At 47.6% G+C, this 14,267-nt stretch overlaps 2 protein-coding genes across 2 annotated transcripts in view; one reads left to right on the top strand and one right to left on the bottom strand.

Moving 5' to 3' along the window:
- Positions 1-659: 659 nt before the first annotated feature.
- Positions 660-14,267, bottom strand: part of LOC135818525 (N-acetylglutamate synthase, mitochondrial-like) — a 19,002-nt gene continuing 5,394 nt past the window's right edge. Inside the window, exons 3-13 of the mRNA XM_065331913.1 lie at positions 7,283-7,569; positions 6,584-6,655; positions 6,174-6,288; positions 5,087-5,318; positions 4,204-4,297; positions 3,587-3,664; positions 2,794-2,881; positions 2,280-2,374; positions 2,033-2,086; positions 1,604-1,692; positions 660-1,262 (exon numbers count right to left, since the gene is read on the bottom strand). Coding sequence (XP_065187985.1) covers positions 1,120-1,262; positions 1,604-1,692; positions 2,033-2,086; positions 2,280-2,374; positions 2,794-2,881; positions 3,587-3,664; positions 4,204-4,297; positions 5,087-5,318; positions 6,174-6,288; positions 6,584-6,655; positions 7,283-7,569 — 1,347 coding nt within the window. The 3' untranslated portion in view covers positions 660-1,119. The remainder of the gene's footprint in view (positions 1,263-1,603; positions 1,693-2,032; positions 2,087-2,279; positions 2,375-2,793; positions 2,882-3,586; positions 3,665-4,203; positions 4,298-5,086; positions 5,319-6,173; positions 6,289-6,583; positions 6,656-7,282; positions 7,570-14,267) is intronic.
- Positions 8,055-12,556, top strand: LOC135818524 (uncharacterized). Its single transcript, XM_065331911.1, has 2 exons — positions 8,055-11,586; positions 11,887-12,556. Exon 1 carries the CDS (start codon positions 8,290-8,292, stop codon positions 11,581-11,583), a length of 3,294 nt encoding a protein of 1,097 aa, XP_065187983.1. The 5' UTR covers positions 8,055-8,289; the 3' UTR covers positions 11,584-11,586; positions 11,887-12,556.

Below are 14,267 nucleotides of genomic sequence, written 5' to 3'. Positions count from 1 at the left end.
ACATATTTTTCCGCAAATTCCCGCAGGGACAGGCTGTATCGATGGCAACCCGCCCCAGACAGCCATGCAGCCGCTGCTCACTGCTGACTCCCTGTACCGTGTCAGCGAGCTCTACAGGCAGAACAATAATATTGATCACCATCTGGCGGTGCCTCCACGCCCGCACCAGCCCTGTGCTTGCCCAGCTTCTGACCTCGGCAGAAGGCATCCCTACCCGCCATCAGCAGTCAAATGGCCTACTAAGCCAGGCAAACCGTAGCCGCCGCGGTCAGCTACCCGAGTTTAAGAATGCATGTGTACCATACGTCTGTAGGGAGTAGTTCGAGTTGCTGCTGATAGCTCTGCTCTCCCTCCCCGGGCCCGTGCAGTTCAGTAATCCTCACGTAGTATCACAGATAGTATCACAGATACATCGTATTCTCTCTCTCTCTCTCTCCCCCCCCCCCCCCCCCGTTTACTCACAGTTATTAGTATCCTATTCTCTTACTATGTGCTTCCATAGCCTTTACTATGTTCTTCCATAGCCACTTCTAGGCTAAGCCTTCCCCGTCATTTTATTGGGTCGTCATCCCGTTTGAATGTGCGAAGTGAAATAAAACACCAATGTTTTCCGGAAAGCACCCATATCCCGGTTTGTGACCACATACAATACGGGCCACACATCATACCATATTCACATGTACAATAGACCATTATGACATCATACATGAGACTCTACAAGACAAAAACCATAATTATACAATGTGCGTAAATAATAATCTAATCGAATTTCGCAACATGTACATACATGATACACTCTAGTGCACTGTGTTTAGAGAAGTGCAGAACGAAATCTATTATTTGATTAGAAATTTCGAATTGGTGTTGCAGCGTGGGTACAGATTACGGATGAAACTTGAAGGTCGAGGGTGCGGAGACGGGCACCGTTTGGTGCTACATCCAGGACATTGGAGGACAGAAAATGCTGATGCTGCGAGAAGGCAGGTAGATGGCTAATGCTCAATGAAGACAATTCCGAAATTTACAAAAGACGACGTGGATATCACAAGCTTTAACAGAGCAAAGCATTGACAAACATTGCGCCCAGCACAATGAGATAAATATGGGGACAGAGGGGGTCTAGATGGCCTCCAGGGCTTTGTAGACCATCTCCTCGTTAGTCCCGGTTGCTTGCCGCTTGGTGGATTCAACATTGCCTTGGTCGCTGGCAGCTGGGCTTGAGGACCAAGTCGATGGTCTTGTCATGTCCAGCTCATCAGCAACTGCAAACAATAGAAGAGAATTCGTTCAAACAAATATTTTTAACGACAAGCTTGAATTGTTTCAACCAGCTTGCGACTCAGCCGCTTAGCTGACAGCAGGCTACGCGAGACGCTTCTTCGAAAATTTCTGTCTTTGAGCATGTGAGGGCAATGCGAGTCTCAACGCCTAGGAGAATGCCCTCAGTTTCTCTGCTTGATTGCCTAGAATGTCAACATTCAACATTGGCGATCACAGGTGTGGGCAATGCGAGTCTCAACGCATAGGAGAATGCACTCAATTTCTCTGGCTGTGTTCTGTGTAGAATGTCAACATTCAACATTGGCGATCACATGTCGCTTACCGTCGGGCCTCTTCTCAATGAACGACTCCGGCATGGCTCCAGCTGCTTGTACTATCTTCTGTGACAGTTGGTAGTCAGTGAAACCATACCTGTGCACACAAGAAGAGCATGCATACCACACCGGTATAGTAGTGCTGCTTCTCACATGAGAGAAATATCTCAAAGCAACCTGTACACTGGAAGCATACATAACGTTATAGTGCTTCTCACATTAGAGAAAATTCTCAACGTAACCCACAAACATGACAAAACACAAATATGCATAATGACATGATAAAACAATAATAAGAGGACGAAAAAAGTGTCTTTACTCCGAGTTTCACGCACTATGCGATCATCAGAAAACATATGAGACGATATACAGATTAGCACGACCCGGGAATGTTCAAACTTCTGTACGGGCTTCAGAACGCACGCACATAACCTTACCAGAACACTTTCCACTTGTTGACACTTTGCAGACCACAGCAGCGAGGATAGTACCTGAAACAACAAGAAAGGTTTGACTTCCACAGTTAGGTATGACAACATGGATGAAAAAATCATAGCACATCTAGATTTTCGGTTGCAACTGCATGGAAGATATATGGCATTGATATCGGATAGTAACTGTGCATGCACACCCGGCACTGGGCTACACGCCATGGCTAGGGCAGAACATTTTTCTCTTACTTACCATTCGTTGAATCGATTAGCTGTGTACGATCTCCAGAATAGAGTTTGAAAGTCACGGCGTAACAGGTCCCACAAGGCTTGGCTCGACCCCTGGCCCTGAATGAGTGTGAACGATAGCCGGAGAAAAGGAGAGAGAGCGTGTGTGTTTTACATTAAATATAAAGACAGGTAAGTCTGGGGACTGGGATCTTTACAACAGGTTGTTCATGCCTGAAGGCAGTTGAATGAGCAAGCACTGCAGGTTGTCAGTCTAGAATGATTTTGAGAGAGAGATATATAGAGAAGAATAAAGACAACACTTCTTACTCAACATGACAATACTGGACCCAAATTTCACAACAACAAAAACTGTGTGATTGTGCCGTATTCTCAAAAAGGGCATTATCTAGGTTCCCAAAAAAGGCTGATGTCATCCTTATGTGGAACATTGCGGTAAAGCTTTGCAACCAGAAGCCGCAGTGCTGCAACACATAAGCAGGATCTTATAGCGCAAACAGAAATGCCTCCGTCCCTACCTGGCTTTTTCCGATGACGGCAAACTTGTCCAGGTAGGGGACGCCTTCGGCACCTTCCTCATTTGTCACGATAGCCGCAAAACTATATCTGTAGCAAAAGAGAAGAAACAGAAATGTCGTAATGCTCAAGCATTCAGAAGTAGTTGAGCCAGCCTGTTCTCTGCTTACATGTACAACCAGAGTACGGATACGCACACCTTGGTCAGATCACCTTTCAGTGCATTAAAATTAAATGATGATTAAATTGCATCCAGCAGTACCATCAGTGATATGGGCTTAGCTTCCACATCTGTGGTGTGGTGACCTTGTACCACCGGCAACCTCATAGCCGCCATTTTGTCCTTGTTTTGCCTATGTAGTACGGCCATTTGCTGGCGCGGTGACTGGACTACACTGCCTCTATATGAGCTATGCGCCTGAATGACAGAGATTGTTAAAGGTCACACAAGGCATGCACATTGCACAACCGCTGTTCCACACAAACACTTGACTACTGTTTGGAGTGCAGCATCAAGTACAAGCTGTGCGAAAGGTTTGCCTACAGTGAGGAGTGCTGTGCTGCCTAACATGCTACGAGCAACATTGACAGCACACCCTGATATTCCCTGGTATTTCCTTAATTAGTAGCAGTGCACACCTTTGCATACCTGATGAGGGCAATTCTGCCGAAACGTTGTAAAAAATTTATAGAGAAATGAGTTCGAGTTTGCAGAGTGAATGGGAAGAGAGCGAGTCTGCTCTGAAACCATTTTTTTCCTATTTCCTTAAATTAACACACAAACAACGCTCTTACCTCTCCGATAAATATATCTTGTTAAGTTTGGGCTTGAGTTTCTCAAAGTAGGCCGGGTCCAGTTCTGAATTAAATGATCTGCAAGTACAGGCAAGCGAACACCAGAAACTTGTCAACCAAACCACGGTTAAGCTGATAAAAGAAAGATCCAAAGCAGAACTGTATTATGTCTCGCGCATTTGAAAACCGCGGATGGAATAGCTCTCGGTAGTACTACCAACAGCTTTCATTGAATTTTGCAAAGCTGGTCATGCAAGGTATCGTGGTAAACAGAAGACAGTGGGCATTGGACACATCAATGTGATAGGTGCTTTATGAAGCAGCTCCAGCTGCACCGGACAAAACAGTATTTTCATTGGCATTGAGCATAAACATGAGCGGCTAGAGATGACGAGACTGCTGGAAATGACAGTACAATAGAGGTCAACATGCAGTTGTTGTGCTCCACCCGTATTACACAAAACACAGCAAGAGTTGCATAGCCAGTGGCTGGCAATGGCGAACAATCAAAATCGAGGACCAGCTATCTGCAATGGCCACTGTCAACTTTGAGAAGATTACAATAGGACTACTCTATATTTTGTCACTGCTTTGCCACACATAGTATGCCAACTTACGTGCACAGAAGGCTGCGCAGTCGGTGTGTATCGATACCCTCAAGAGTGTTGTGGACCAGAACGCGGTCTCTCTTCTGAAATATAGTTCCATCGCCTGCAGAGTGCATGTGCATCATTCAGTTTCCACATCATCACCATACAAACTATGAGTACATCACCATCACCATACAAACTATGAGTACATCACCATCACCATACAAACTATGAGTACATCACCATCACCATACAAACTATGAGTACATCACCATCACCATACAAACTATGAGTACATCACCATCACCATACAAACTATGAGTACATCACCATCACCATACAAACTATGAGTACATCACCATCACCATACAAACTATGAGTACATCACCATCACCATACAAACTATGAGTACATCACCATCACCATACAAACTATGAGTACATCACCATCACCCGCCGGCAAAAGGGAGCACAACGTGCTTGGTTCACCATGATCTGGTGGGATAAAACTATGTGTTACAACTTAACCAGAAGTGTGGTCCGCTGTGACTCGTCATGTTATATAGCTCCGCTCCTGTGAGCATTTGGCACTCTATTGAACTGGAGGACTCCACTCCACATAATCACCATACATGTTGGGGATAGCCGGTTACATCATCATTCTACAAGCTGTGCTATCACACACTGACCCCGCACTGCACAGCATCATGTACGAATAGTACAGTTTGGGTAGAGCCATATCAGCTAAACCCCAAAGCATTACGAGAATGAACAAGCGAAATGCTGTGCATCCTCTAACTGATATCAAATGGGGTAGCCAATAGCCGATAGCAGACGGACATTAATTTTCTCGCTGCTAAGCATTACGCCAATTCTCGTTGCCATGCAAAATGACACCTCCTTGTACATACCGTGATGTGTGAATAGCTCTCTCAGAATGGTCATCGGCGAGGTCAAGGTCACCGATCCGTTCTCCGGTAGCGACTCCAGCATGTTCAGTATGCGCTGTAGCTTCTCCTTGAGTCGGCCCTGGCACCACGGCTGTCCCAGCAGCGATGCGTTGTCACCGGGACTGTTGACTTCGGACACCTTACTGCCCGTTGTCATGTTGATCAGGGCACCCGTCTGGTTCAGAAGAATCACCTGAGTAGAAAGTGAGCGGAAAATGAACACATGGTGAGCATGAAGTGAGCAGCAAGTTAGCAGTGACAGCAAGCAGTGCACGAAAGCATAACGCCAAACTTTAGCCGGATCCTAGGTACTTTTATTGTTTTCGCCGCAAACCTCTTGCCACAGCCCAGAAATATGAACAAATGGACGCACTCACCAAATTTATGGTCTGGCCAGAATCTCTCGTACACAACCAAGCAAGTACTAATGCACGGGATTCGGAGAGCCCGTTGGTGTGCAGTTCCGGTCCGATCAGCCAAGCTAAGTTACAAGGCATCATGCTAATTCTGAATCACAATGTCAGTTACTGCTTTGCAGCAACTGGAGCGGCAAAGGCAGGCATTCATGTAGGTGAATTTATTGCGTGACAAGCTACATGCTCAAGAAGATACCTATCTTTAGCATCATACCATATCCCCTACACATGCCAGGGCCGGAGGAAGGAGTTCGGGAGTGGTCGGGCCAACCTTTGAGGGGGGGGGGGGGTCTGGGGGACCTCCCGCGGGAAAATATTTAAAATTTACGTGAAATAGAGCGAATTTGGGCATCTCTAAGGCTCCAGAAAATGCAGAAAATTATAGTAAAAGAACACAAACACAATTTTTTTTATCCATATCAGCCATACAGTGCCGGTCACGGAGTCCTGAGCTACTTCGAAGCACATCACACGTCAGCAGTACAGTCGAGTCATGTACCTCTGGATTTTTTTACACCGGTTTTGCACGAATCACATGGACCATCCAGCTGGGAAAGGGGTCCGGCCATGGCCGGACCAGCCTGACCGGTTCCGCCGGCCCTGATCATGCTATATGCTGCAAGAGAACATACCTTACGCGGCTGCAGTGTACGCACAAGAGATGCAACAGCGTCGAACGGCTCAAGGTGAACGACACGGCCATCCGCCGACTGCGCCATGGCAGACACTACGGGAATGTTGCCGCTCCTACAAGGCACAACACCAACATCGAGTCCAATCCTCATTATTGAGCATCTCTGCCTGTTTTCTAATCGTGAATTGAAGTAAAAGCAAACACCGCACCTCTATTCAACACAGTTACATCTGATCAGTACGTATTCTGTTGTTCAAAAAGCTCTATCCTAGTTTGATACTGACGATGGGTCATGCTCCAACATTTGGTGAACCTGAAGTGACGTTGTCAGTGGAGAGACCATGTGTGGGTGTAATGATTGAGATAAGTAACAATATTATTATCAGTGGCTCACACTGCATTACTTACTTCAAGCACCATCTGAGCAGCTCGGAGTCCACTGTACACATGTTTGTGTTATCGTTGGGTCCAGAGTCACTCCTGAAAGCAATATGAAACAGGTGGTGGTGGTGATAGGAAAGTATTAGTTTTCTAACATGAATAATTGAATCAATACTCGTTGCCTGCTGATGAGTCATGTGCAGGCAGGCTGATACACAATGTTGGAGGTGGTGGTGGCGGTGATGGTGGTGCATAGTGGTGGTGTGGGTCTGGAGCCTGAGTGCAAAAGGTCAAGTACATATGAATGCACTCTGGTAACGTTATAGCACAGGAACAAACACTGTGGGGTTCTCGGACATAGAACACCGTGACCATGCTTCAATCTCAGTCTTTTTTCTGTCTAACAGCCTGTTACATCACTCAGCTTCCACTGAAAAGCAAAAAAGAGATTATCAAAAGCCTGATAATGTTTTAGTACTGTGCAACGGCATGCATGTTTACTGAAAAGCTAGTTCTTATTCTTGAACAGCAGAATAACTATTACTCTGATACCTAGTACATTGGCATTCAAGTTTTGTTTTGTAAACCACTCCTGCTGTGAATAGTCGGGGAATTTGAAGTTGTCCCATTCCTATTCAACTATTTCTGTAGTGTATTACAATTCTACCTAGACAGAAAGTACAGTAATTCCACCTCCACCAAGAGTTATAATATAATTATTCTCACCCCTGATAAGAGCTATCCACGTAGAAGACACTAGTGGATGGGACAATCTGGGCAAAGGCATGGCTCTTGGACAGCGCGTCGATAAGGTACATGCTGTTGGAGTCGAGCAGCTGCTGAGCCGCTCGGAGCTTGGCCCACGGCGTGTTGGAGAAGTTCATCTCGCCGTACGCCATCCGGTTGTTCTCCTTCAGCTCTCGCATGAGCTTGCGTGGTCGCACGCCGTGCACCATCACGGCGCGCATGTTGTTACGCTGGAGGAACGCCATGGTCTCGGATATAGCGTTGACCTAGTACAAGCAGAGAAGATTACAGCAAAAAAACAAAGAACTGTATTGCATGCAGAGATGTTGATGGTAGATTCAACCAGGTGCTGTTCTGTGCCAACGCAATGGCACCATGGAAACATCACGAGTACATTATAGAATGGCCCCGAGCAGGATCGGTTAATTTAACCATTGCTTGAGTGTGCTCTGTTTTAGTCACCATGCCGCACAGTATAGACCAGGCTGTAGACTCGCCACACTGTTCTCCATCTGGACGTGAAGAGGTACTTGACAAGTACAACAACAACAGCCGTGATCACACAACACAGAACTACCAAGGCAACATCAGTTACCAGTCGAGGGAATCCCTTGTTCAGGGAACATTCGGTTTTTACACGAAAACTCAGGCGTTGATATGGAGATTGACAAGTACGCACGGTCAAATCGCGCCGTGCGCCCGCCGTGCGCCCGCGGCCCGAAAAAGAGGAAGATGGATGCGCTGCGAAGGCCTCTGTTCTCATTGAAAGAGATGTGGCACAATTTCGATTTGCCTTGAAATATCAGTCCCTCTTTAGGTAACTTTGCGGAGGTAACCCCAAAAGTGCGGAGGTTGGACAGTGTTTTAGCCTGGCCTGTAGGGGTTTATGGAGGTTTTGCCCGAAAAAAAATTGAACTCTGCCATGTCGTTCTCGAGAGAGAAGCGACGAGAAGAAGCCCGTTTTGCATTTTCAACATTTTGTCATCATGGGCAAGATATCCACGAAGAAGAGACACTCTGGAGGTTCTCAATACCAGTTTGCGTGCAAGAATCCCTTCCACGATGAGTGGGAATCGCCTCGGCATAGCTCCAAGGATGTTCGGGTTCGCAAGTGTATCCTGGCAGTGTTGTCAGCGCTCTCTGGACGAGACGTATCTGCAATTTGTAGGAGCTGCGGACGACTGGCTGACTTGAAGGATTTAATCACCAACCACCCTCTGTACGAGCCTCGGAGGGGCGATAGCTATGGGGACTCTGTAGACATGGTAGATGCCAGCGATGATGTTCCTCAGGCTCTCCCAGAGGTAAGCTCCTGCGATGATGTAGAGGATTCTTTTCCCCCTGTCTTCAGCCAGTCCCGAGAAACCTCCTCAGCCTCAAACGAAGTACCGGTAGATAATGTTGAAAATGTTGATAATGTTGAAAATGTTGATTCTTTGAAGCGTTTAGAGAGAGTGTTGGTGGCCAAAAACTGTGCGTTGGCTGCATTGTCGAAGATGCATTTGCAGAAGGATAGCAAAATTGAATTACTTGAGAAGGAAATAATTAGTATGAAAAAGGAAAGTGTAGGTTCGCTTCTGAGCACCTCGGAAGGTCGCTTGGACTTGCTACGTAGGCTGTGTGTGGCTGAGCAGCCGCAGTTCAAAGCAGATGTGTTGAGTGCTGTTGAGTCAGCAAAGTCAAGTAGATCACTGCAGAACTTGCTGTCCATCCCGACGGGTCAGTTCAGCAACAAACCCTACAACAAGTTTGTTGAGACGTTTGTGACGGGCATGACCTCCAGCACGTTTGCACTTGACTTCTCCGTTGCCGACCGCCGCACAGTTCTTCAAGCGCAAGCCATGGAGTCTCTCTATGCTGCTGCTAACTTGAATTACTGTGCAGAATTCCATGTTTTGCTCCAGGCGATAGTGTACAGCATCACCCAAAGCAAGACAACCCTCGACATTTTTGGTCACCTAGGGTCGGGGGGGAGTTATAAGCTCGTGAAAGATTGGTTGGCTGGGTTGGGTGGTAGCGAGCTGCAAGTTCCTGAAGGGTTCGTGAGTGTTGGGTTTGACAATGAGCAACGACAACTTAAGTCGTACCTCTCCCGTGGCAGCAATCGTTCCACGTATGAGGTTCTGACCAATGTTGTCTATGCCCGTCATTCCCATGTTCCTTCCCAAGAAAAGGGAGATTTCCATTTCCGAAATTGGAAATTTCCAACTGTCACTGAGATTCAATGTGCAATAGATCAGGTACCGGATCCTCTAGATCAAGAATCTTTGATTAAGCCACACTTGCTGAGTTTCATGAACAAAAGGATTGAAGCTCTTGTGTCTGAGCAGAGGCTATCAGCTGACCCAGTTGATAGCCATCTTGCATCATTGGAACGAGAAAGACGGTACCTGATCTGCCCTAAATGTTGCACACAGATGGAGCGCAGGCTGCATTTGTGTCCCAATGCGACGTGCAGGGTAAATGTTAGGCAGGCATTGCAAGCTGACCAAGGCAAATCAGTGGTGTCGACCGAGCACATCAAAGTCACCAAGCCAGGCACACTAAAGTCAGGCACCGAGTTTGTGTATGTACCGCATGTGGACAGCAGTACCGGTGTTTCGTTAACCAGAGTGTCCTCAAAGACCAGTGGTGAAGATGTGCCCCTTGTGTCCCCGGCAGATGTTGGGTTTCTAGAGCCCATTTTTGTCAACCCCAACTCCCATGAAGCTGTTCGCATTGTATTGCGCGATGTTGGGAAGCGTGCAAGGGTAAAACAATGTGTAGGTGACGAGGGGGTGAGGGAATGGCTCACTGTTGTGTGTGACGGCTTGCCGTACTCCCTCATATTGACTGTGATGGAGGAGGCAAGGCGTGATGCAGCCAAATTGGCTAACCATGAAGCAGGAATATTGCATGTCGACTCAATGTCGAAGGCTGACCTGAAGAGTGCATGCAGTACAAGGGGCTTGGGTGTAACAGGGAACATGAGTACGTTACGTGAGAGGCTGAGGAAGTTTTTAGATGATCTGGTTGAGAAGGGTGAATTGATGCCCCCAACAAACATTCCTGATGGGGAGTTTGATTGGGTACTACCCATTTCAGGTGGCTTGCACTGGGAGATGAACATCATCCAGTGCATTGTCAAGTCTCTGTGGCCATTTGCCTATAAGGAGTTCGCTATTAGCCAGGGATATACTTCTCCTAAGCAATTGGATTGGGCCTTCAAAGCCAAAGACCACCACCGCACATACGATGAGCTGAGCCGTTTCACGGATGGCTGCTTTGACGAACTTCTGCGGCCATATGTACTCGCCCAGGAATCTGGCAGCAACACCCCTTCAGCAGAGGGTTTCTTCGTTTGGTGCAAGCAGTTCACCAACAATCATACGTATTCCTGGCTGCTGGAGCTGTGCACTCAGTACTGCTTTCCACTATTCATGCTTCGGCGGGGAGCACGGCACAACGACGTACCACTGTTCATTGAGTCTCGCAGAGTTCTCTCTCCATTGCTGCATGCGAGGAATCACACAACATATCAAGTGATTGACATGTCCGAGGAAGTCCGTCGCCTCTCGCTCTCAACAGATTTGCGAAGTCTCATTGACAGCACTCTCTTCCTCAGCAGGTCAGGAAAGGGTGACCTCCACCAGGCACTTGATGCTATCGTCGAAGAGCTAAATGCCAATGTGAAGTCATGGGTGTCAGGGGAGAAAGACTCCAACATGTGGCGCCGGGTGATCCGTAACCATGAGCAGCTCATGAAGCTCCGCTCCAAAGTATTCAGTGCCCTACAGCTGCCAGATCCCAAGTCGGAATCGAGAGCCCGTCCCGGTTATGCTAAGGAACTTCTGGTGTGGCGTGCGCGTCTGAGAACAATGTTGGTTCCCAATGGTGAGCTAGCGTTTTCAAGACCACTGCAATCCTTCAGTCCTGGTGAGGAATTGGTGCCGGATGCTGTGAACCTCACTGCTGTGGGTAAAGCCAGACGGAAGCAGCTAGCGACATTATTTGGAGATGGTGCCTATCCGCTGTCCAGGCAGTCTCAGCCACCACACTTTCTGACCACCGAAGAGGCCGAGAAACACGGGAGTGATACGAGACGGACTATGGCTTCCCTCAGGAAAGAATTCCAGCAGCTACTACATCTCGCGCCCGACAACAATGCCGCCTCTGCATTGTGCGATGAACTGGAGCAGGCTTCCACCCAGCCAGCAGTGTTGAAGGTCGTGCGCCAGATGCGGGATATGGTTTCGTGCATGGCTGACGGCGGCAATGCAGCTGATGATATGCCTCCATGAGTGGTGAGTGCTTTGTGCCTTGCATTTCTTTCGCCACTTTCATCCATTGGTGTGCGGTTTATGTGCTTTTGTCTATTCAAAGGTACATTCGGACACACTCATATTGACTTTTCTGTGCAATAAATTTATTTCAGTTAGTAGACATGTGTGTCTTTATGTGTCTTGTACAGTGTTCCAACATGCAAAGAAAAGATGTTTGCCTCGCTCGAATGCAGTCCGATTGTGTCCATAGTATGCATGGATGAGCAATATTTTGCTCAAGTAGCTTTCTGTGTTGTTCTTGTGTGTGCACTTTCCTTGCAGTGACTGCTTCACAGTCGGTGTACTCGCCAAGGGAGGGCTGGTCCTGGCTTCCGTAGTTCTTCAATGTGCATTTTGCATCATGCCACACACTTTGCATTGTCAAGTGCGAGCGCTACACTTCTTATTGACACCATGTCTTCTCCATTTATATACTTTCCACTTCATTGAGCAGCTGGCTCAAGCAGTGGGAGACTCCAGTGCAGAGACGCTGTACCTCGAACAAGGGTCGTGGCTACCTCGAGTCGCCGTGGTCTTATCCGTTACTCCTATGTCGCCGTTGGGGATATACACCCGGTTTTTTCCCTCACTACTGCGTCCGTCAGCGCGAGGGTTTTTTCCCGGCTGGCTCGGTCCAGGAATTAATCTGACGGCCCCAAGTGGTTCTGCATCATGGCCCGGCTATCACCATGATCACGGCTATTTCCTCTATTTCCATTTGAGACACTGAGGTGCATGTACATGTGGTACAAACCAGTGCTCCTATTCATAGTGGTTCAGTGTGATGTTTGTGACTACTAGCATTGTTCTGTTGTCCAGTTTCAATTTCTGATGACGCATACATTATTATTTCAATGTTGACATTCTGAGGTGAATTGATACCAGACTATGGTGTTTGCACACAACAAGTATCCAACAGGTGATGTTTGAAGGACCAGCAGTCCAAATTTTATTTTCATTCTTCAGTGGGGCTCGTGGTGGAATCTGGGGTGTTCATCGCGGTGGGATATGAACTGCTTCTTGCAGAGCATGCCACTGGGTCAGCTCTTGCTGTTGTGACACTTGAGCTGGTTGAGGGCAAAATCTCGTCCACAGGATGCGAGCTGTACGTGTGTCGAACTCCAGAAGGAGCGACCACCACGACCAAAACCTTGGCTCCACTTCCAACATGCAACTCTGCGGCCTGCAGAACACAAATGAAGCGAAGTCTTCATGACAAATTGCGCAAGTTCAGAATTGCGATGTGCATTCAACTTACCTTTTTTAGGAGTCCATTCTTCCGTTTTGAAAGGAAATTTCTTCTCCTGCTGTCACTTGAAACGAGGCCAGTGACTACACTTTTTCGACTTTTCTTCTCCTGAGCCATTGGGTGTTGAACACTGCGAGGGAGCTTGAAAAATCACCAAGGATCACTCGAGAAAGAAGAAAAGGCTTTCGACTTTTTTTGAATTTGGCGCACAGACCATCGAGCGCGAAGAAAATATTCACCAAAACAGCGTCGTCATCTTTTTTCCGGTGCGGTCTGCCGAGGTAAAAGGGCCGAGGCCGGCAAGGCGGCTACGCGGGCCTACGCGCAGCTACGGATCACCATGATCACCTTGGCGACCAGACAATGTCAAGTGTTCCCTAAACAAGGGATACCCAGGACTGGTTACTATTCTCCTACACGTTCAGCGCCTTGCAAACCATACCCAGTGCTGTGAAATGGTCTGATTCACCCTACACTGTCCGAAAATTCACCCTCTGAAAACAGATCCAAAATGGGGACCTCTTTCTGAGTTACAACACGAGGGTTCTAGAGTTCTGCTGCATGTATGTGTGTGCAGCCCTAGGCCCTGTCACATGATGAACATAGTCCATTGCACAGTACACAGCAGGTGTCATTGCACATTATAGACTGATCTAGCAGCAGCAGCAGCAGCAGAACATCACCATGTCACAAGTTACCACAGGAGCGGTGGAAGGAAGTCTACATTGGTGTGACTCTGAAAAGTCGGGGAGGGGGGGGGGGGCTCTCCCTTGGAAAAAATTAGGGAAACTGGGCCCAAATAGCCCATATTTCGTTGCTTCAAAAATCACAGGATAAAATTATTGATGCAATGAATAAAACTAAAGCGCACTCATATCACAACCATAGCAACGAATAAAATATTCCAGAATGTTTTCTTGTCACAATTATCAATGGAATTCGTGACTAAAGGGAATGATGATACTACAATAGGATTTATACACTTGGAGTGAAAAAAAATAGTCGTTGCGATGGTTGTGATATGAGTGCGCATATAGTTTTCTTCATCGCATCATTGAGATTATTGTCTCCACGTCGCCTTTTAAAAATAAAATATTGGTTCAGCTTTGGCCACATCTGTGGCACCGGTTCCGACGGCCCTGTGCCAGTTAGAACCGTGGAGGGCACAAACAGTTAGAACCGTGCAGGGCACAAACAGTTAGAACCGTGCAGGGCACAAACAGTTAGAACCGTGCAGGGCACAAACAGTTAGAACCGTGCAGGGCCCTGTGCCAGTTAGAACCGTGCAGGGTAGTGCAGGGCAGTGCAGGGCAGTGCAGGGCAGTGCAGGGCAGTGCAGGGCAGTGCAGGGCAGTGCAGGGCAGTGCAGGGCAGTGCAGGGCAGTGCAGGGCAGTGCAGGGCAGTGCAGGGCAG

Source organism: Sycon ciliatum, chromosome 5, assembly GCF_964019385.1.
Source record: "Sycon ciliatum chromosome 5, ocSycCili1.1, whole genome shotgun sequence".
Taxonomy (NCBI): Eukaryota; Metazoa; Porifera; class Calcarea; order Leucosolenida; family Sycettidae; genus Sycon; species Sycon ciliatum.
Note: the sequence above shows the minus strand (reverse complement) of the source record. Positions and strands in the feature narration are given on the sequence as shown.